This window comes from Pseudopipra pipra, chromosome 8, assembly GCF_036250125.1.
Source record: "Pseudopipra pipra isolate bDixPip1 chromosome 8, bDixPip1.hap1, whole genome shotgun sequence".
Taxonomy (NCBI): domain Eukaryota; kingdom Metazoa; phylum Chordata; class Aves; order Passeriformes; family Pipridae; genus Pseudopipra; species Pseudopipra pipra.
In genome coordinates this window covers 15,709,342-15,732,700 of record NC_087556.1, presented here as the reverse complement: position 1 = coordinate 15,732,700, position 23,359 = coordinate 15,709,342, and the positions used below count along the sequence as shown (strand labels likewise).

Here is a 23,359-nt window from a genome sequence, read left to right as displayed (position 1 = left end):
GATCCTACAGCTCTTGCCAGCTCATCACCTGCACTCTGTGAGCTTCCATGCTGTGGCAATACAGGTCTAAGATACCAGCATTCCTGACTGAAGAGTTTTTAAAAGTTTTTAATTTTCTGCTCTGTGCAAGTCTTTTCAGCACTATAAAATGAGAACAACGCACTTACAAAATCCCAACGTAATCAGAAACAGCTTGCCTGGCTCCTACAGATGCTCACAGAACTACAGGAAATGTGCTAGTTGAAGAAGTACCCTAAAAGCAACACTTAGAACAAGCAAAATCTGGAAAAAATGAGTGAATAAATACTTAGGATGGGCTAACACTAAATATATTAGTGTATGTTTGCACAGTACCAAGACCAACAATTGTTTGGTTTTCTAACTCCAACAGTCATTAACAGGCACATGCAAAGTACACCAACATGGGAACTGGACATGACATGATCAACTTCTTGTGTTGTTGGGGGTTTTTGTAAGTGTTGGAATGCAGACAGCCTAAATCATCATATCTGAGGGAGGGCGAAGCCACAAAGAAAGGTCCTGCAAGAGGCAGGATATGACAGATGAAGGCATCAGTAAGATTCTGATCAAAATGTAGTTCTGGTCAACCAGGTTGCTACGTGGGTGGGCTGTAGGGTGAAGCAGTACCAGGAATTTTACAAAGACAGGCATTTCTGGTACAACAGATAGTGGCACTCTAATGTTGCTGGCAGTTGGTCTCACACAAGGCCATAGGCTTTGGAAGTTCCATTTACTAATTGCATATGATTAAACTGCTTTGTCCTTATTATTCCCATTTCTCAACTCTTTAGAAGTGTTTCAACATACTTAGCCATGTATTTAGAGCCTTATTTTTCCTGACCATTTCCTTCTCCTCCTGTTTTCTTCACTAAGTGACCCAGCCCTTCCTCTAGCTACCTCTCCTGGGGTAGCATCCAGGCTCCCTCTCTTCCTTCATGACCAAGTGGAAAATTTTGTTTTGGATGGTGAAGGAAAGATAAAGGAAGGAGAAGGGGAGAGACCAGGATTATTTGGTGTGCTATGCATGATCCATGTGTTCTCTATATGACACCAAGAGAACTTCCTGATCGTGTTTCTGAGTGAAATCTTGCCACAGTTTCTCACATTAAATAATATTCTATTCCTCACTCTGACAGAATAATTTACTCCTTTAAGAAAAAAGAGACTTTGACCTGCAAGTCCAAATCCAGCAGGCGCTTAGAGTTAGTACTATTGTGTCCAGGGAAATGAATTTTTCCTGCTTATGTCCCTTTCTCTGCACTGGAGGCTACTGCATCACCCCTTGATGAACTCCTTCTTCTAGCCAAGATGATACATCTAATGTTTAAACACATTCCCAGCATTAATGGAGGAACTCACATGTTGACAAACTTCACCTACAAACACCTGCTAAAGGAGCTATCTAATGTTTAATAGGTTCCATAGCCCTAGAAATGTTAGCCATTACATACACATTGCAGAGTCTAACTAAATGGTCCAAAACACATTACCTGCTACAAAATTCAACCCATTTCTATGTAGCTAGTAATGATTTTAACCAAAATGTTAGCAAGTCCAAAACAAGAGTTACCAAGAGTCCTACTAAAATTTCTCTTAGGTCAAATGCAGGTAGGTATTATTTCATAATTCCAAAAAAAAGGACAAGGACAAAAAAGGAAAAGGACAAAAAGATTTCCGTGAACAATTAACATGAAAATATTTACAATTCTAAGCACTATATCATCAACTACATGCAGGGTTAGAGCACTTACACTGCCTGTTGGACAACTTGAGATTTGTAATTGTGATTTTTCACAGCAACTTCTGGTATTATTTTGTAAATCTGGATACCAAATTTACTGCCACAAACCTTCACATAAATTAATGTGTGGATGAATGACATTAGACATCTGTTTTAAAGACTTATTTTTTTTAAATGTTAAAGTTGATATAACAATGGGATTTAAAAAAACCACTAGAAAATCTATTAAGTAGAGAATAATTCTCTACTGGACATGTGAAAGCCAGTAGGAAAGATCACATGTGGAGCATCTTCAGTTTAAACTGAGGTTTGTAGCCATGAATTAAGACTTTCTTTAGAAAAGGCTGTTCTGAGTCACTGTGCATATCACGAGCCTGAAGAGGAAATACACTGCAAATATCTCAGTGCATCCCTTCAGCTGTAAAGTTGAATTAGCTGGAGAAGCTCTAACAAGTTACAGTGATGGTGTCTGTTGAAGTCTCCAACTGGAGTTAAGTCATGAGATTGCAAAACTGCAGGTGCCACATCTGGCATTTCCAGCAGTTCCACAGAAAGACAGACTGCACATCTGGGTTGTGGTGCTCATCCTTCCAACAGGCCTAGAGGATGGTGATCTGTTAATGAAATGCAGGAAAATGGTACAGGGCTAAGAGAAAATGAGAATTATTCTCCCAGTGAAGTAAGTGGGGGAAAGTTGTAATTATCCCCGTCTGGAATCTGGGATGTTGCGGTTAATGTCCCTGTTCTCGTCAATAGTTCAGTGAATTTCCCAATGGCCACAACAGTCATGACTTCAGTTTTATATTCCACACTCTAGAAACACATTTGGATCCTGGCTCAACACTGACTCAGTGGGCAAGGTGCCGTTGACTGAATCACAAATACCACTTCCTGAGGGACTCTTGCTGCCTGTAGTGTTTCGAAGGACTGCTTGGCTGGTTAGCTGAAAATCAATCTCACAACTTAGGAGAACAAAGTTGCAGAACACACACAGTTTGTATAGCATTGTTCAAAATACACTATTCTATCCCACAGTCTTTGAATTAGGGTATTCAAATGCAATAGCATTTGATATGTGTTATACAATATTCTTTTTTTCTTAGGAAGATAAGAGTTTTATTCCAATTAAAACTCAGAAAGCATGTCTATGCTTCTCTTGCTTTATGTCCTTCTTCACAGGCACTACAAAGCACTTCATTATAACAGAATGGACATCTCATTGAATAGGATACTTTATCAGGAACTCATGATAGCTCAAATTTTCTGAGAGTCAGACTTCCATATCTTAGGCTGTACAGCATTTTTAGAAACAGATGAAACCAGAACAAGCAACTCTTAGGTCACGGTAATATCACACGTCATCAAAACAAATAAAGTACTGGTGGGGGAATTTTATATGGTACTATTATCAGAAATTACAGAAATCAGCTCATAAATTCCTTGCTAAATCTCTGGTCAATAGTGCTGATAAATGTACTTGCCCTTATGATAAGCAAAAGAAAGATAACAGCCTCTTCCTCTTGGTGGTAGACTGCTGGCTGCAAGTAGCTAAATGATTAATTCCTAGTGAGGAGCTGTGAGTTTATCATGAGGTTATGCTTGCATGCCAGTCCTAACCACTTCAGCTGTACAGGACAGCAGAGCTGTTTCTGCAACCCTGCCAAGCCTAGGCATTCTCCTACACTTTTGTGACTCTCCTGCTGTGATTTTCATTAGCTCATTTTGGCAAGTTGTACTTAGACGTTTGTCCAGTCCTAGGAACGAAATAAAGCTATAAGTAAAGGATACTTCTCTTTAGATTTCTCATTGTTAACCTAGTTGTAAGTTCTCCTTTGAGAGCTTATATAAAATACATATGACTACTTGCATGTTCACCAAAGCAGCCAATATTTCACATCTTCTTTAGTGGGCAGTAAGCAGTAAGTCACTTCTCATTCTAAAAGGCACTGAAGATTTAACTAGTCTGGAGCCTTGGCTAACTAGATTTCTGAAAAAGTTTGTCCAAAAGGAGACTAGTAGAATGAGAAGACAATTATATAAGCCTAACCACAAACTGCTAACACATTCAGATTTCTTTCTGAAGTTTAGTGCAGAAGGAACATTATTGTGCTGGTAGAGTAACAGCACTGACCTCTTATCCCATACCTGAATGATGGAAACAAGAACCACTGGTAAGCTTGAAAATTCAAATTAGAAATTCTCAGATGACATAAGGCAGGTGGCATATGTGCCAGGCACTTAGAGTTCACCCAAATCTTTTGCAGTTGATATAATTTTAGCTTATACAGGCAGCCCAAATAGATCATAGCATTCACAATATTTCTATACACCCAAAACTTCAGGTTCTAAGTATTTATTGTGGAATTTCACATAGTTACAACCCACCATGGTGCTGCTGTGGAATACAGGTTTCAGTACAGTTGAGGTGGCAATAATACTATATCAGAACTCAGGAGTTCACTGTTTCTTTCAGTCACTGCATAAGATCTACCATTCTAAGGCTTTAAACAGAGTAACAGGTAAGGACACACTCTTAGTGTTAAACAACTGTTTAAAAGCAGTGCTTATAAACACTTATTTTATCAAGAGCTAAAAAGAAAATGTGATGTTGACTTCCAGCTGCTCAGCTTTTTGACTCCTTTTCCTAGAAACACTTATTTAAAATAAGTGTTTCTATTGTTTCAGGAGGTAAATTTCACATCAGGATTCAGAGATCTACCTGTCAAATCAAAGGTGCCTCAGCACTCTCCTGATGAGTCACAGCTCCTGGACTCTACTGGCTGTTTCAAGCTACAATACTTGATATATGCTTGCACAGACTTGAATGTCACATGCTCCAACTGTGGTTTCCTTATGTTCCTTAAATGATTTTGTCTTTCCTCTTTTTCTGTATGTTCTCATCTAATGGGTTTTTTTTAGGAATCTGTCTGCTCGGTACTTACCACAGATAGGGAGAAAATGTCAAACGTGCTTATAGAAGTCAATGCAGAGAAACACAGAGCTCCAAGTGTGCCAAACTGTCTTGCTACAGAACTCAGAGCTGTGAAACCATAACTGGGCAGCACTGTCAGTTTAATAAACCTCACTTTCAGGAATTATCTCAAGTTAATGTAGTGACATGCTTTGGGGATCAAAGCAAACACCTCTGCCTGGCACTGAATACTGTTGTGGAATCACCTACTAATATATCACCACACTATGAAAGACAGGATAAATTCTTTTGCATTATGAATCACCGGGGGGGGGAAGAACAAAAGGCAGAGGAATAGCAATTAATCACCTACAACTATCTGAAGCAAACAAGTGACCTAGTAGCCTACATTGCCTTTATTGGAATTTAAGTTGAAAATCATCACTCTTACGAGCTTAATTTCCACATATATCAAATTTAGACATGGAAACACTAAAAAAAAATTATTCCTTTGAAATGAACAGGAAACAGGTATCTCCCTAAGCTAATTTTCTTTTAAATAATATTCAGTACAGCACGAGGTGATTTTAAGTAATATTCAATACAGCATAATACAGTAGCCTAGGATTTGCCCTGACGCTCCTTACTCCCACTGAGTAATTCTTATTCATACAAGTAGTTCCATATAATGAATTGTATTACACAGACTATGTTAGAAATTTCCATTTATCTCAGGGGAATTCACATGGGCTCCAAAAGCTTTCCTATTGGACTGCAACATGAATGTGCCTCACCAGGTGCCATGAGGGGAAATCCAGTTCTTTCCTACAGTAAGTCTTACCTTAACAATATCCCACTATATACACTACTTGCAACTCCAACATTTTTTTGCTTTAAAATGGCTCTCTTTTGGTTTCTTTTTTTCCTTCATTTTATTCACTTGGAAACAGCAACTAATTTGCTGTCTCTATGTCGGTGATTTTACACCTCTACTGTAAAATTTCTGTAAACTCTGTCAAAGAGCAAATTCACATCTCTCTGGGATCACCTTTTTGTAAGACCTTTCATGAGATCAAACTCAATTATAACAGAGCTCTATTTTTCTTGGTCCTTTTGAGTCCAAGACCACAGTTCTCCACCTTCTTTGGCTGTCATTGACAGCAAAGCAACTTTTCTGCCTGCCAGAAACCTTGAAAAACGCAATGACACTTCTCTTGTCTGTACTCAGAAAAGCTCCTGCAAAGGCATCTCTTGTGGAATTCTCTTTGATCAAGTCATCCTGTATCATCTGCTTGTTCTTCACTGAGTCAACTATACATAATTTGTTTTCACTCTCAGAGCACCTCATGACTTGTGCCCTCTAGGCCTATCCTCTCACATTCATCCTCTGGATGCCGACTCCTCCTCAGTAACCTGTGTGGCCAGCCTCCTGTGTCCACATAGTAACTTTTCTGACATTAAGTCCATGGATAAGTATCTTTCAGCCTTTTCCAGCAGTGGGTTCTGCTTCCATTTCTGACAAAACTTTTTTCTTGCCCTTCTCCTGGCAAACAACATTTATTGCTGCCTCTTCCCCCACTTTCCTCCCCACTTTCCTCCCTACCTTTCTGATCATGACTACAACAGCACCAGCTTGCAGCCCAAGATGCTGAACCTTACAGATTTATTAGCTTGGAGTCTGCTCTATATCTTGCCTTCTCCATCTTCCCTGTAAATGCCTGTCTCACTCACTGCTTGGTCCGCAGAAAGAAGCGAGCATACTCCTCACGCCTCTTGGGGAACAGAGGGAAGATGCACTCCAAAAATTCCCCATAATGGAGGCTTTGTTGTAGCTCATTTTGAGATATTTTGGTCAAAAACACACATACATTTCAAAAGAAAGAAAACACTGTCATTTCCAACAGTTCTAACCAAAATCACAGAATGGCATAAAGGGTCGGTATGGCCAAGAAAAAGCCATGGAGACAGAAAGTAAGTATTTCTGTTTTCTGGCAGGAATACCCATGGTAGTACTGATGACAGGTCACTATATGCCAGAATGTCCTTCTGGAAGACACTGTGCAAGGATGAAAAAAAGGCCTATTTTGCAAACAAAACTTATTTTTTAAAGTTTTGGTTTTCTGTTGAGCTTATCATATATGAGAAGGCTCTGTAATCTCTCTTTTCCTTTTTTTTCTTGTCCTCTTTGGTTGTCCATAAAAGCTGCAACTGCTATGGGCAGGATAGGTGTTCAAGTTCCTGCAGGAGAGCTAGCACAACTTTCTTTAGAGATGTATTTACTCAAAGTCTACAAACTTTAAAAATCAATCAGCAAACAAAGATTAGGGAAAGTAGCACAGTGTCTATACCACAAATAAGTTACAGGAAGCTAACTAGAAAAAAAAGGAAGAATGCAGCCAAAACATCCGAAGGAGTGGTGGTGTTGTGGTGGTGGGGAAGATAAGTACTATTATTAGAGTACCCAAGACACACACTATTATTAGAGCACCCAAGCTAATTCTGTTTCTCCTTTCTTCTCAGCACAGTTTCTTTATGAGCTTATGCAGGAAAAATGCTTGTTGTTCAACAGCACCCAGGAAACAACTTATTTTTTCTCCTTAAAACTCTTTATCCTCAACAGCTGTTTACTTGCAAGTGTATTGAGACTCTGCCTGACACACTGGGCAGTACTGCCCTGTGAGCTCTCTACACTTCCATTTTTCTGTATTTGGTAATGTTATCCATCAGCTGTAAATTCAGAGCTGATGAATTTTTCTCTTCGGGGTTTCTTCAGTACTTCATAGATCAGTCCATTACTAATGTCAATAATGTTTAAGATTTCAGAGTTAGTTTTTCTCTAACTTGTATTTATTTAGATAAGTAATGCTTTAGACATTCATACTGCTGTCCATCATCAAGGCACTTGGATATTTACACTCAAAACAATCCTGCATTTTAAGGATTGTAGCACAATTCTGTGCCATGGCTATAAGTGATCTGCATCTCTCAGCCCAGCTGCTGTCCCTGGGCAGACAGGGCTTCCTGCCACTGATCCTGCACCCCTGGATTCTACCTGAGGTGCGAGACCTGCACGACCTGCTGTGCTCTCCCCGGAGACCAAGCCAATAACAGCAGGCAGTGCCGCGCCCTACTGAGGGCAGCACAATTAATTGTTTCTCCACTAAGAAATCTGTTACAGCATTAGTGCTGCTTGGCAGGGCAGCTGGTAAAATCAACAACTGTCTATGTTAGTTTAGGCATTTGTCTTCCTTCATGAGTAGGAAAGCCAAAGACAGAGGAGGAGGAAGTAGAACCCTAAATGATCTTTGCAGGCAACCTTTCACAGAGATGAACAGTGCCAGTGTTCTTGCCTGGGCTGAACAGGGGATTTAGGGTATGATGCTTTCTTGGACGTGCCATTGCTGGGATAGCTTGCAGAACTCAACCCTCAACATTTGCTTTTTGCAAATCTTTTTTCTCCACAAGTATTCCAACTGGCACACTTTCAGTTTGTTGGTTTTCCCGTGGAATGTGAATTGGATTGACTGACGCACTGCAGAAATAATAGTCCAGATCAGCTGTTTCTGTCCATTTCCAATGTTAGATTTCAATGTGCTATTCCAGACCAGTAAATGGTAGGTAGACAAAGGATTCCCTTGAAAAATATCCTACTTCAGGACTTAAGATCACCAAATGAAGCACAACTTAATCCCTAAAAGAACCCGTATCTGCTTTCTGCCTTCTCACTTTACTCAGAAATCTTCTTTTCTGTGTTTTCCCAGTGCTAGCAGCACTTTAGTTTCAACTAAAGATAGGCCTACATCTAAACACAAACATAATTTTCAACTATTTAGGATCTGGATGCAAGATCTGTAGCTCAGACTAATTTTTGCTTTAGATATTAGCTGTCTCAACTGGGCAATTTGAACAAATGTCAAAGAGATTGCTGATTTTCATAATCAATGAATGCTAAATGAGATAGCAGAGTTTAAAAGCATACTAAAAACTGAAGCATAGTTTAAAAGCAGGTGCATATCAAGCTGATGAAGAAATCCTCAGATGTGATCACTGCGGTTCAACAAAAATATCCGTATCCGGACAGCTCACTGAAACAACAAAGCATTGTACACGAAAAAAGAACACTTGTCAAGGAGCTGCTCTCTGTGCGTGAATGGAACGGGCCCAGTGAGCGGGGATTTCACAGGCACTCAAGGTGACACTGGCTTAGTTCAGAGATAAACACCGGCTACTCCTGCTGCTTACAAAGCAACAAGCGGTGCCAACGAGCATCCGAGGGAGTCCGGTGGCTCTCAACAGATAACACTCTGCTACTTCTACCCGCAGAGATAACACAGATAAGAGGAAAAGCAGTAGGCAGCAAGGAAAAGGAACAAAATTTTAAATAAAGAAACCTGAGCAGCTGAATTATACCTAAAGGAAATGAGATCACCATTTACTTCAGATTCCAACCACAAACAACTGACAAGTAATCAAGAGTCATTAAAGTAGAAGAATTTTTATGAATCACATCCAACTTAAAATCAGCTACTCTGGAAATTCCTGGGACTCATACAAAGTGTAATTTGAGAGAATAAGATTAAAGAGCAAGCTTTATATTTTTAACTTTACGAATGGTGATAATGTAACATTTGAAATCTTTTTGTTTACATTTCAAAATCTAATGGTTTATTCAGTCATTCCCCTTATTATCTCAAGAGCTAGAAGTAAATAGATTAAAAAATGTAACTTGGCTAACATCAGAGGGAGAATACAAAATGTTTTACTGTAAAAGTAACCATGTTTTTCAAGATAAAGATAGAATAATCTAAAACAACTTTATACTGGAAAATTTTCCTCAAACTTGTAAAACATTTTCTGACTGCGTTAAAATCTTTTCTGTGATAATCCAAAATTAACTGTAAACCAACACAATTTGATTTTGAAGCTGCATTCCACTACACGGAGCAATTGTAAATATTCTTGAAATTCTATACCCAGTTTGGGCTATTTAAAAAAAAATCAAACAACAAGAAGCTATTATCATTATGTACATGATAAGTCATGTCAATCTTTTGGCATGACTTCTAGATGTTTTCTTAGCTTTTGTATTGTTAATCACTAACCAAATACTGAATGTGTGGCTTTAACCTCTTTTATGTGAGATGACAGAGGCTTAAGCACACATAACTGCTCATATGTAAATCTATACTTCTCTATTCTTAATGTACCATAAATAGAGAGGACTTGCAAATGATTATTCTACTTCATGGTAAGCCATGTTGGCAAAACAGACATTTTACTAGTCAAAGGACTAACTGTGATGCTACTTGATACAAACTAGAACAACCACCAGACTTAAGGCAATGTAAAGCCTAAGGCACACCTGAGCTCAGGCTCTGCAAGTGCCATGTACAGTGCCCCTGCACTGTAACCCATTAATTGTAGTAGGACCTTGCACAAGTGCCTGCTCACAGAGCCAGGATCTCAGATTTAGGGTAGATTTCCAAGAATGGTTGCAATTTTAAGCATGTGGAAATTCCTATTAGGCTAATGAATGTCTGTGACTGAGAAAATCAATATGGAATATCAGGGTACCGCAGTAAGGGATACTTTTCCTTATAGAACAGCCCTTCTCTAGCAGTTCTTGTTACTAATATTTATAGTGTTATTTAACTCTCTGTGAGTTCTAGTCTTTTGGGGTTTACTGATGGACCACCAGAGTCAATGTGTGGTGGATGGTATTTCTCTTTAGTTTTAATATTTTATCATCAGCTGTGAAAATGAACATTGTAACTAACAATACCTCCACCCTAGCAACTTCTGCAGAACAATGCAAACCTCACAATCTCTTTCAGCGCACCACCATATGATAAAACCCCTGTATTTCTTTAAGAGGGTCAGTGTCATCATCTAGCTGGAACGGAATGTTTTCTTTTTTAGATTTGCTAGGTCAGGCTGGCTGATTAGTCTGAAACATTCAAGTTACTTCAGCTATAAATTAAAAGAATCAGCATGATTTTTATTGGGAACTGAAAACTGAAACAAAGAATCACAGTAACGCAAGAACTGCCTGACTGTGGACCTGATCCTACTTGCTCTGCAGGGTTGGACCCACTGCATCTGACCTCTGTTTTGGAGAAGTGCTATATGACTGCAGGGGGTTCACAGGCTGGAATCACGTGAGCAGCTCATTATAGATGTATACATTTTCTTTACTCTGTGCTATAATCCAGGTGCAGAAAAGAGAAATACATAAAACCTATTGTCAACAGCCCTGACTACATAATACACTTGAGATTTTGTGAGTAATGTTTTCTCGTTTAGATGCTGTACTCCTACTGAGCAGGTAAAGTGTCTTCTACAAGGTCACCTGTACCACTTCCTGGACCACCTCTTTTCTTCACAAGTCTTTTTCCTTCCTTCCTGCCTACACCTCTGCCAAATTCTGGTAAGAGACCAAGGTGATGAAACCACAGACACATATAAGGAAAAGGAAATAAACACTGGAAAGCACAAAGTGGCTCTCCAAATACAAAACTTGTTCATGAGTCTGTACAAGAGTTTCTCTCCTGAGACCCATGGCTAGTCATTAATCAGTATCTACTGGGCAAATAAGTTCCACTGAGAGTCTTGCACTAGACATCTCATTTTATTCACTCTTCTTCAAAAAACACTTTGATTTTGCGTTATAAGGCCAGATTTTCCTCTGTCCTGTCACAATCCTATTCTGGAGAGATAACATGGCTTGTAACAGGGCTCTTCTAAACCCTTGAGACATGCAGTAGTGAACAAATGCTGACCCTGAAGCTACCAAAAGTCCGTTGGTAGCAGAACCAGCCCTGTTTCATCCCTCCCACTCCTTGGATCTGTGCAGGCAGGTCCAGCTTTGAGGTCAGATGGAGGTCACAGCAAAAATGCCAGCTACAGATTTTCCAAAGTCTCTGCCTTAAGACAGGGCACGTAACAAGAGTCCAAGGGTTTCTTTCAGCCAAAACCTCACTTTAGATCTTGTGCTAGCCATCAGCCAGCTCAGTGAACTCAGGAACTGGAAGTCATCTAATGCATTTCTGCTTCCTTAAGTCACTTAATGCTCATAGAGATCATGCAGTCTTGTTTGCTGTGAGATTACTTGGAATACCCAAAACAAACTCATTTGCTGCCAGCTTGGAGATCTCTCTACTAAACCACAGTTTCAGTTCAGTCATTCAACTATAATTCATTCACCTATCCAGGTGCAAATATTCAGACCAAAGGAATTCGATGGCACTAAACTGGCACTGCAAACATGAGAGAATTTCTGATCAGTAACTGTCACCAGTCTGATTGAAACAAAGTGACACCACAGCCCAAGTCACTTCTCCTGGTGGCCTTCTAGATATATTTAAGTAATACAGTATTTCAGTAAAACTTAAGTACATGACAAATGGTAGAAAAAGGGAGTTTTGAACCTTGCTGTACCTCGTGTCAGAGTGAAAATGGCAAAAGGTTTTGGCTGTTGGTCCTGGGAAACAAGTCTGAACCTTCAGGTTTTAGGGGGGAAATTAGGAACAGGAGACACCTACACAGCTTGGTCAAAGGTTTAGTGAGAAGATAACTGCTCACAATTCTACAGCACTTCCCAGGGAACAACAAATGTGAAAGAGGAAAGCTGGTTGCTCTAGAGTTGACTTTTCTTCCAGAAGGAGAGTTTGAGAAAGGCATCAAGGCCTAGCACCTCTTCCTTGGGAGTAAGGAGGAGAAAGGAGAGGTGCTGTCCAGGCCTGGGGAGCCCTCTTCTTCCTGCATCTTGTCCCTTCCCTGCTTTTGCTGCTGAATCAAACCATGACCCATTTCTTCATTTATTATGTGTAAGGTTGGTGTACTAAAATTAATTGAGTAAAGATTACAGACCATTTTTAAAATCTGGATTATTCCTTCCTCTCTGGAATTGATTCCCCAGGATAAGTTTACTTGATAACCACTCCTCTGAAGTGAAGAGAGTGCCATGGGGATTCTACCTTCATATTTTCTGCCCTGTTTCTTAGACGATTTAATTGCTTGTGATGTTGATATATTAAGCCACCACAGAATGAGAGAAGAATTACTCTCCTGAAATTCAGAAAGGTTTATTCCTTACCTATGTTCACTTTTGGACTTCAAGCTTCAACTGTTTCTCCTAACTCAGTTCCTGCCATTCAGTGAAGTGAACCCAGCGTGCTTTCAGCAAACATGAGCTCTGTTCTGATGTGAGCCTGAAGATCTGAACAGAAAGGAATAGAGAATGTAAGCAGACAGTACCCAGATAAAGGCACGGTTATACCCCAGACTTGACACAAATAGAAGGTGGGGAGGGAAGAAGAAAGCTGAGCCATCCTCATAGCAGTCATTACATGTGGAACATAGAAGGGTGGTCTCCCTAAGCCCTGAATTGTCCAGTTACGAAAATGTTTTTCTTGAGGGAAGTTCAGGTCAACTCCTGCTCTGACCTGACCTCTGAAGAAACTGCACTTCATCAGCTACAAAGCCTATGGAGACCTACTTCATCTTAGTCACCTGAACTACCTGAAGGTAAACTCTATGAATATACCCACAAATATTATGTACTGGTTTGCTGTTATTCACTGCATTGCTATAACATCGCAGTATAATGTGAAAAAAATCACATTTGACTGGGCCAGGAAAGATTATCCCTTCTTAGATAGACATCTGCTAATTTGCATCTCCATCCTCATCTTATGAAATGAACATGCTTTGAATACTTCTTTGGAAGACAGAAATTATAAGAAAACCGTGACCAGTTTCTCACGAGCAGCAGATTGCAACGGGCGAGAGCTGTAAGTAACTTTGGAGAACAGTAGTTTAGCACCTGCTGTGAGCCCCGTGTCCTAATGGATTGCAGCTGGCATGACGAATGCTCCCTGTTCGCCCCATTGTTCTGCGTTTCTGCTGGAGACAGCTCTCTGAAAACACACCCAGTGCTTCAAGCACGCATTCTGGCCCAATACTCCCTCCCAGCGGGCTGTGTTTAACCCACATCTGAAAGAATGTAACCCTCTATTAATTAATAAATCACTTGTGCTTCTCTCATTATGGGTAGCACCATATGAATAAAATACATCACATTTGCTTGTATCTCTAGGCACCCTTATTGACATCCTATGTTTATCACTAATGTATATACATAAACGTTATCATTATATGTCATGTCCCCGGGCATGTTTCTCGTGTTTCTCATAGCTCTCACATTTCTCTTTTGGTTTTATAAATGCCTCTAAGGCATTGCTGGCTGCCGCGGGGAAGCCGAGGAGCTCCTTCCAGAAATCTTGCTCTGAACAATGCTGCCCTCCCTGACCGTACCCCCTTCCCCCGAAACTAAAAAGCACTATCAAAAATTTCCCCCTTGAGTCACTCCAGCAGCTTTGTCTACAGAGGTGAGGGCCGCGGCATGGGCTCACTGCCGGGAGATGGGGCGGTGCGGACCCGCCCCGGAGCGGCCGCAGCGGGGGCGGTCCCGGCCCGGCCCTTTATAGAGCCCGCTCCGCTGCGCTCCGCCAGCCGCTCCTGCAGCTCCGCCGTGGGCATCCATCGGCACCGCCGATCCCCGGGCTCCGCCGCCGGTAAGTGCCGCGCTTTTAAAACCCGGTTGTCATCTAAGGGCACAAGTGCCGGGTCTAAAAGAGCAGCTTCGTTATGTTCGACTAAATTAAATTAAAAAAAAGAATAACAATCTGGTGTCATGCCGTATTGCAGCAGCGGGGAAGGTCAGTTCTAGGTGCTGCAGTATGTCAGAATTTTGACGAGGAATCAGCAGTATTGCTATTCGTGATGTGAAAGTTGGGCCTGAGAAACTGATTATGGTAACAAATGATAAGTTACTTGCTGCCAAAAATGCTAGAAATAATTCTCTTAAGTATGTTTAAGGGAAAATATATCTGCTGAAATCACATCTGAATCTGAAAAGCATGCACAGCCAAGTACCTGAGGCATGATTTAGCTTCTTGCATTATGAAACCTGCTTACAAGCAAAGGGTGTGTCTACATTAGCACTTTGATTTTCATGTCTATTTTCCAAATGAATCCAGTGAGCTCTATTCCCCATGTTTTGGTTCACACCACAGAGTGTGTGAACTTTAGCGTGTGCCCTAATGAACTTTAGAGTACTTCCACTCCATTTCTCCCCAGAAAAACCAAACTGGAAGGTACAATCAATGTATTAGAAGGCACTCAGTCTGCAGGACCAAATAGAATTAGTCCAATATAGAAACCTCTGAAGCAGGTACAGTGTGGAGCAAGTCTTCAGCACCAACTTAGTTCTGTACATCCTCTTCTACTGCAGTGCTTGCCAATGTAAATATAACTAAGATTCCCATGGAATCTTTTCAAGTTTTACAGTTTTCTAGAACTGAGGATGCTTTTTAAAAAATCATCCCATGACTTGCGTTGCAATTCAAAAAAGAGAAAAAGATATATTGCTGTTTTACTGTACTCCCCATTGTTGTCACAAGGTAATTATCTACCAGTCCCTCTTGGTAAGATTGCTATAATGCTTGGCTACAAGAGCCAGCTGCGTGTAAGAAATCAAGACAGAACGTGTTGTAAGCCTCTAATATTGTAAATAAGTGAGGTAACATCACAAGCAGACTCTCAAGAGTTTGCAGTGGTGAGAGGCCGTCAGTGAGGTGGCCGGACTCACATATCAACAAGATGCAGTGGGGAACTACAGAGGTACTGAAAAAAGAAGCTTTCCCATTCATTCCCTGAAGTTAGATGTTCAGTGCTTTTATTGTAAGGTAGTAATGATCAATTAAATACATAGAAACAGCTGGACAGCAGCTAAATAAATCTGCCAACTTCCAACTTTTAGTCCACACTGCAAAAACTGAGTATGGATTTTTCCAATTTCCCTTTTCCTGCTTCATTAATCAGTTGTATTGCTGAGTGTACAAGAAAAAAGCTTCAAACAATAATCTCTAATTTAATATGTGGAAATAGTAAGCAGATATTCCACAGCAAATTAATGCTTAAGTCTTCATTGTGTTGTGACTTATTATGAAACCAACTGAGGACAACAGAAGCAAGAAAGCTGACATTGCAAACTATAGCATGACATGAAGTTCCTCTTTTATTTTCAGAATCAAATAATACAGATAGAAGAGGCACGAAGTGAGAAGTTGACAACATGAAGTTACTCATCTTTCTCATAGTAGCCCTTGTCACGGGACCAGATTCTGTAAGTTTTGAAATAAATGGTGGGTTGGTTTGCTTGGAACCACTTCTGGGTTTGACTACACTTTCTGCTTTGGACACTGTAACAGGCTTTTGCCTTGAATTCTATTTTACTGCCTTTGCATGCACATATATCAGTCAGTCAGTCAGACTGACTATTGGGCCTTAGCTAAATTTTCCCCTCCCCTACTTGAAAGTGTGATGCTAAAAAAGGAATAATAGATACTAATTTGAGTATTTTTGACTATCAACTTGTATGACAGTTGGTGCCTATCAGCAAAGCTGTTCACCAACATTATGGAACTATATTGTTATCATTACTTGTTTTAGCTCAAGCAAGCCCATTTGACCTCTGGAAGAAATACAGTAAAAGCCTAATCTTATTTAATTTCATGGAGAGAGAAATATCCAGACTGCAAAGCAGAGGCAGAGCCTTGAAGGACAGAGCAAGAATCTACTGTTGTATAAATCTACTGTCTTTTATTCTATGGCCCAAATGTGAAGCACCAAGGTCACTAAGATGACAGAGGCAGCTGGTGAATGTTGTATCTTTGCTGCAGTGCTTGGTGGAGGGGGAGAAGCTTCCTTCCCTGTTTTAGGGACACTGACCTTTAAATGCTGCTTGGGTTCTTCCAGCATAAATAATTGCAATGTTTCCCTGATGCAGTGGACCAACTTGGAGAGGCTTTTCTGAGGGTTTGTTTGCATGATGTGGGGTTTTTTTTTTCCTTCCCTATTCTGCTTTGCTCAAGTACAGTTCCACTCTTCATTCATATCCAGATTCCACAGAGCAGGTTCAGCTGGTAACTACATGCAAAAAACCTAAACTGTTGAAGCTATGCAGTAGGGAACAGAGCTTGGGCCCATAAAAGGTAATCACACCACATAAAATAAACTGCTTCCTTAAAAGCCTTTCTTTCTTTTCCCTTAGGGTTATAGCTGGAAGTACTACAACATGCTATACAAACGCAGATCAGATCACAAGGGTAAGTATCTGCTTGTTCTACTGGAACCTAAAATCTTATTATCTTGCAATTATATCTTCATACCAGAAGGAGGGCTCTTAATGACACTTAAACACCTAAAACTAGTTTGCAATTACATTTCACCTCTTTATTCAAATGTTTTGTCTATAATTAGCAATGTTTTTTACTTACAGAATGCTCTTGTTTGAATGGAGGCACTTGCATTACCTATTACCTCTTCAGTGGAATTAGTCGTTGCATATGCCCAGAAGGATACACTGGGATTCACTGTGAACTAGGTAGAGTATTTATCTCCCTTAATACCAGCTAAATTGATTGAAAAGGTCTAAAAAGATAGTCAAATAATTAAAATGAAATGCCAAGTGAAAGTATTACCCATAAATGGGGCTTGATAGCGTTTAGCACTTTACGCTAACAGAATAAGTGAGGAGAGACAACTAAATGTTGGTGCAACATTTAGTCAGGATCTCCTTTTTTTGTCTGCCTCTTCAATAAGGTTGCTTACCTCAACCTTTCTTTTTAGTTTGTAGTGAAAAAAGTGAACTTGTTTGTGAGTCTTCAGAAGCAGAATCAATTGTATTATGAAATTCACTGAAACTATTAAAGAATTAATATCTATGCTTTAAAATGTGAGATACTTGATGCTCAAATTCACACAGGACAAATGTAATAAAAAAAATATATACTCAGTCTAGATTTTGCATCATCTGTTTTTGATTGTATTGCAAGAACTTCTTCCTCATTAAAAAGCTTTATCCATGTCTGTCACAGAACAGTTATAAACAAGAACATGCTGCTAATAAAATATTTCTTTTCTCAGACACTGATAGCATATGCTATACTCAAAATGGGGAGGACTACAGAGGGATGGCAACAGAAGACGAATGTCTGCCATGGAACTCGCCCTCACTATTCAGGAGGGGTCTTTACAATGCTTACTTGGAGAATGCTCTGCAGCTTGGACTGGGCAAACACAGCTACTGCAGGTATGAAAAGCATCACTCTCACTGGGATGACTTCTATTGTCACAGCCCTAGAGGTGCTCAGTGAGGAACATGTTTTTAAAAAAATAACAATATTACAGTGATGATTTTTGACTAAAAATATTTGGAATGTGACTCTGAAGTGTCTGTAGAGTTCTTCACTGAAGCTGATTGTACTGCAAAATTTACAGTACATAAGAGTAATAGTAAGTTGCAAATTATTTTCTCTGGCGTATCTTGCGACAAAACATTTGGCTTTTTTCAGGACACTTCATATTAAGATACTATCATTTTTTAAAACTGTTTTTATGAAAAGAACACTTTCTTTGTCTTTTAGAAACCCAAATGGGAGGAACCAGCCCTGGTGTTACACCAAAAAGGGACGTGCCATTAAAGAAATATCCTGTAACATAAAGAAATGTGGTAAGTAACATCAGTTTCAAGACACCTGTGGTTTTTTATTTTTTTTTTATTTTTAATAGCACAAGGTTGATGTTTAGTTGTAAGAACACCTGAACAAAATTTGTCCTCTCACAGGGCCTTCATGTGGTCAAAGAAGCATGAGCAAGAACTTCAAGATTGTTGGTGGAAGGCAGGCAGAGGTTGAGTCTCAGCCTTGGATAGCTGGTATCTTCCAAAACATAAGGGGCACGGACCACTTCCTGTGCGGCGGCAGCCTCATCGACCCCTGCTGGGTGCTGACGGCAGCGCACTGCTTTCACAATCCGTAAGTTTACAGTCCCCTGTGCTTCTATTTGGAACCGATTTCTTCGTGTGCTGCTCACTGAGCAACCCTTCAAAATGTACCCCAGTAAGAATGTTCTGTTGATCGAACAAAACAAGAAGAGCAGGCAGAAATATTAAGCCTCTGGGAGCCCACATCCAGCAGAATGAGCTACCAAGATGTGAACTGTTTGGTGGGTGATGCCATTTAAACAACTTAACCTGTACTGGAGCCAGGCTTTCATTTTTATCTTAGCTGTTCCCAAAACTCAGTAATTGTACTGATGGTTATGAGCTGTATGAACAATACATCTATGGGTATTTTTTGTTGGTTTTCCTGTGGAAAGCTGATCCTTTTGGCATCCTTCAGAGGATTCTTAATGCTAACAGCTTGCCCTAGTAGCAACTAGATAGGTGTGCATTTCAAAATGTCTGAACACCTAAATCAATCTCTTCAAATGGAAAATCAGAATGCTTTCCTTTAGAATACTGGATAAACTTTCAAAGCTGACTAAATTTTGTTTTTTCTTAACATCAAAATAAACACGAAACAGAAGTGGGAATGGATCTGAACTGTTGACCTCACTTTCAGAAATCAGTACTCTTCAGCAATCTCTTTACTCTCTCAGGTCAAGAAGACAGCTAAACAAATCTGTCTATAAAGTCTACCTTGGAAAGTCCATACTGAATGTTACTGATGATAAGGAACAAGTATTCATGGTTGATGACATCATCTCTCATCCTGATTTTACAGATGACACAGGTGGCAATGAGAATGATATCGGTAAGTGTCATATTAATTATGAGCCTTTAAAACTTGGAGCATAGGTGAAGGCTATGTAATTGTGGCATACATCTTCTAAAAGAAGTAGAACCAGAGATGAGATGAAAGGGAACAGGAACTAGGCGTTTCTAGATGAAGGGAGCAGGAATAGCCTGAAAACTAGGCCTGTGCTGAGCACAGGTTTTTCCACTTGCATAAATTTGGTTTGTGGCACATATCAGATGTATTACCTGGCAGATAGTCAACTATAAGCCTATCTTATCCCTGGACCTGTGCAAGACATGACTTTTCCATAAGCACTGTCGGCAGCATTCAATTGCTATCATCTTATTCTGTGTCTACAGAGATCCTACTATGCATAGCAAATGACAAAAAAATGCATGCATGGTAGATTCCATCATGTAGTATGGGAATGCCATATCAGGCACCACATGAGCTGAAGGTTATCCTGAATTAATCCTGACTTTTATAAGTCTCTGGATTTCACAAGCCTATTCCTAGAGCAACAAAGTCAGAGATGGGTTTTTGCAATTTGCACAGAACAGAGTTGCCACTCTTGCACTTGATGCTTAGAACTCTACCACCCCTTCCAGGTTCCTCCTGCTAAAGCAGCAGTCAGGAAGTTGAGGTTTTAAAACATTTAAAGATACACTTGCAGAAGTCTCTCCTCTCTGAGCTGTCAGCCCCTATCCTTCCAGGAAGGAAGTTCAAGTTGGAACACTTGCCAATTTTAGTGCTAGGAAATTAATTTTGTTAGCAAATAATCACTGTCATTCCAAAAGTAAAGAGGGGAACTATATGTAACCAAAATTTAAATATAATTGCAACTATTCCAAATACTCTTATTGTTGGAGAACTTGAGGGGAAAAACTTGCTTTACAGATCTAACTGTATCTTCTCTGACTTGTTTCATAGCTTTGATAAGGATAAGGACAACTTCTGGACAGTGTGCAGTAGAATCCAAATATGTCAGAACGGTCTGCCTGCCAGAGAGGAACCTTTACTTACAAGACAATACCCCTTGTGAAATAGCTGGCTATGGAAAACAAGATTTTTGTAAGTGAATGATTTTCCTTTCCAAAGTTTTACTTCCACAGTGTGGGAACTTGATGTTTTTCACACCATGATCTGTGAAGTATTAAAAAAAGTTTCTATTCTATGTACTCCATGTGCATCTCTCAAAGATGATTTTTGCTGGCATCTTCTCTAGTTGTCCATGGCATTTTCTTATCTGATGCTTCTCACACTTATCAACCATACAGAGTAAGCCACAATTTTTTTCATTCCTGATGTGGTGAGTGATAGAAAAAAAATTACAGCTGTGTGAGAGTATTAGCAAAGGATCGCATTTGTGCAGAATATCCTTCAAAAACCATCAAACTTTCTCTCTAAAAAGGAAAATTTATATTTTGCCTTTGGAATACTAGTTCTTCTCTCTGAAACTTAATATCTTAACAGTAAAAGCATACTAATACTGCATAAGCTGGAAATAAGAACCTCAATGCAGAACTGGAATGCTTATGCTAATTTCAAGTGCTAAAAGTGTGTTATGTGGGGGTTTTCCTTTTTTTGTGGGTTTTTTGGAGGTTTTTTTGTCTTGGATGGTGAAAATAGTGAAATATTCTTTTGTTTGCAGATGACATCTTCTATGCTCAAAGACTGATGTCAGCCACTGTGAACTTAATATCACAGAGAAAATGCAAATCTGAATACTATGACAATATCAGAGTTACTGACAACATGGTCTGTGCTGGAGATCCCACATGGCAGACTGATGCATGCAAGGTAAAACTGGTTTATCTTCTAAAGAATTCTAAATGCATGTACACTATATGGTTCAGCTGGTGATGTCTTGTAATTTTACTAGTCACAAGAGTCTCTCCTCATATAGCAGGAATTCAGTATATCCAGTTTGTGTTGATCTATAGTGTGGCCAAATATATGGAATAAGGTTGTAACCTAGAGTTAGGTGTTGCCTCCCTCCACACCTTCCTTTGGAAGTGCAAGAAGTACAGTATTTTAGTAATTTTTTTCCCCAAGACCTTATTTACCTTATTTACAGTGTATTCAAGTAAAGGCTGATAGATAGGCATCAGAGGAATACAGCAACTGTTCTAATCTCAGCTTGCACTTTAAATATAGCTTTGCAAGAGATAAGAGGTAAATTACAGGGAGACAATGATATCCTCCAGGTTCCTCAAAACTAGATTTACTTCTCTGCACCCTCACAGGGCAGAGTGGCCAGAGGAGTCACTAAAAAGAACAAGTGTCCTCGAGTGTGCCTCCAAAGTACCTTATTGGTGGGAAGACAATTGATTCTGTGAAGAGTTGGGCCTGCTGGTTCTGGCCTTAGATCATTAGCCTGATATCTGTGATTATAAACTTAGGATGAAGGGTTGTTTGCAAGGTAACTCTGTATCCTGGTATGGGGAACAAGAGAACTCCTTACCTATGGAGACTGTTCAAGTCACAACAGATGCCAAACCTTCTGTCCCATCTAATTAATGTTCTCAAAGATCAAAGTTTTAGCCTGAGGGTATTTACTACCGTATTTAACTCTAGAAAAGCAATAACCACATTCTCTCTGTTATAAAGGCTCCATCTGCAGAAAATAGCCTAATATGTTCTCTTTCTGTTGTCAGGGAGATTCCGGTGGCCCCATGGTCTGTGAACACAATGGCAGGATGATGGTTTATGGGATTGTCAGCTGGGGAGATGGCTGTGCAAAGGAAAACAAGCCTGGTGTTTACACCAGAGTAACTCGATACCTTAACTGGATTGACTCCAAGATGAATGGGGTGCTTGCCAAAAGTAATTTTCTTCCTGAACCAAAGTGACCTTTTTTCTACAGCTGGAGTGAAATGAACAAGACTCAGCCTGTACTGACACCAGGACAGTAAAGACATGAATGTCATAAGAGGCTTTCATTTTAAATGCTTGTGTGGTCTGCCACTCACATCAGTGTTCCTGAGGCATGAGGCAGAGAGATGGTTGATATATTATCTTACTACTCTGAATTACCTGAAAACCACTCAGTGGGAAGCTAAAATATTTAACATTTAAATGAGTATTCCCATGCACGATACTATGCATAACAAGTTATCTGTCCACTTCATTTATGAGCCAGCATTTGGTCTGGAAATATTGGTACAGTTTTAACTTCAGTATTCATTTTATACATGACCTGAGACTAAAATCTCTCCTTGTTGAACTGAATAATACTAAGACTCAAGTGCTACATTCCTAACCAGTTAAGACCAGTATTGAGTGATCAGACTTTGCATTAAAAAGTGGAGAAAAAAAATGTAGTAGCTGTGTCAGTATTACAAAGTCTTAATGTATTCCACTTAAGAACTGTGCTGTAAGAAGGTGTATTGGAAAGTTGCTGAACTTCTAGGTCACACCTGTAGGTGTCTGGGTCCCTTGGAACATGTGGCTATGTAACCTCTACATGTAATATGTAATGAGGAAAAGGTTTAAGGACTTAGGACTCATTGAATGCTGCAGGTGTCAAAAGTGAGAAATTTATTTCCATTGATTTAACTGATATTATATGGAAATTAGTCCCTCTCCCCCAGCTTATTCTTGGTTTTATTTTTAAACTTGTCTTTGTTTTATAGATCTGAATTGTTTTATAGATTTGCATTATTTGTATGAGGGCTGGAACCTCACACTTTATTTAATTATTTTTACTGTGTTTAACTTATTGTTTGTATTATGGATTGTAAAATTTTATTAAAAAAACCTTGTTCTTATGTGTCTGTTCTTCCTCTGTTGAAAGGAGAAGGTTATGACTCAGAACTGCCATTATTACTTTATTACTAAAGTTCCTTGGTAAAACATAAGTGTTTGAGCTTATTGATTATTAAACTATTTCATACGCATTAGCTAAATTACCTTTCCAAAAAGCACAGGGGTATTAGTAAGAAGCATGCTACATCTTGTAGTTTTTTGCAGCCTGGGTACATGAATCTTGCACACTGGTGAGGGAATGATAGGAATAAGAATCCTAATGAAGTCTTGTCC

General features: G+C 39.6%; 1 protein-coding gene across 1 annotated transcript; it reads left to right on the top strand.

The window, feature by feature from the left end:
* The first annotated feature begins 14,145 nt into the window (after positions 1–14,145).
* On the top strand, positions 14,146–23,088 carry PLAU (plasminogen activator, urokinase). The gene is made up of 11 exons (XM_064663828.1): positions 14,146–14,248; positions 15,764–15,861; positions 16,789–16,843; positions 17,017–17,121; positions 17,664–17,829; positions 18,164–18,249; positions 18,364–18,553; positions 19,179–19,333; positions 20,249–20,389; positions 20,970–21,118; positions 21,976–23,088. The coding sequence occupies exons 2-11, from the start codon at positions 15,811–15,813 to the stop codon at positions 22,168–22,170; spliced, it is 1,293 nt and encodes a 430-aa protein (XP_064519898.1). The 5' UTR covers positions 14,146–14,248; positions 15,764–15,810; the 3' UTR covers positions 22,171–23,088.
* Positions 23,089–23,359: the final 271 nt, after the last annotated feature.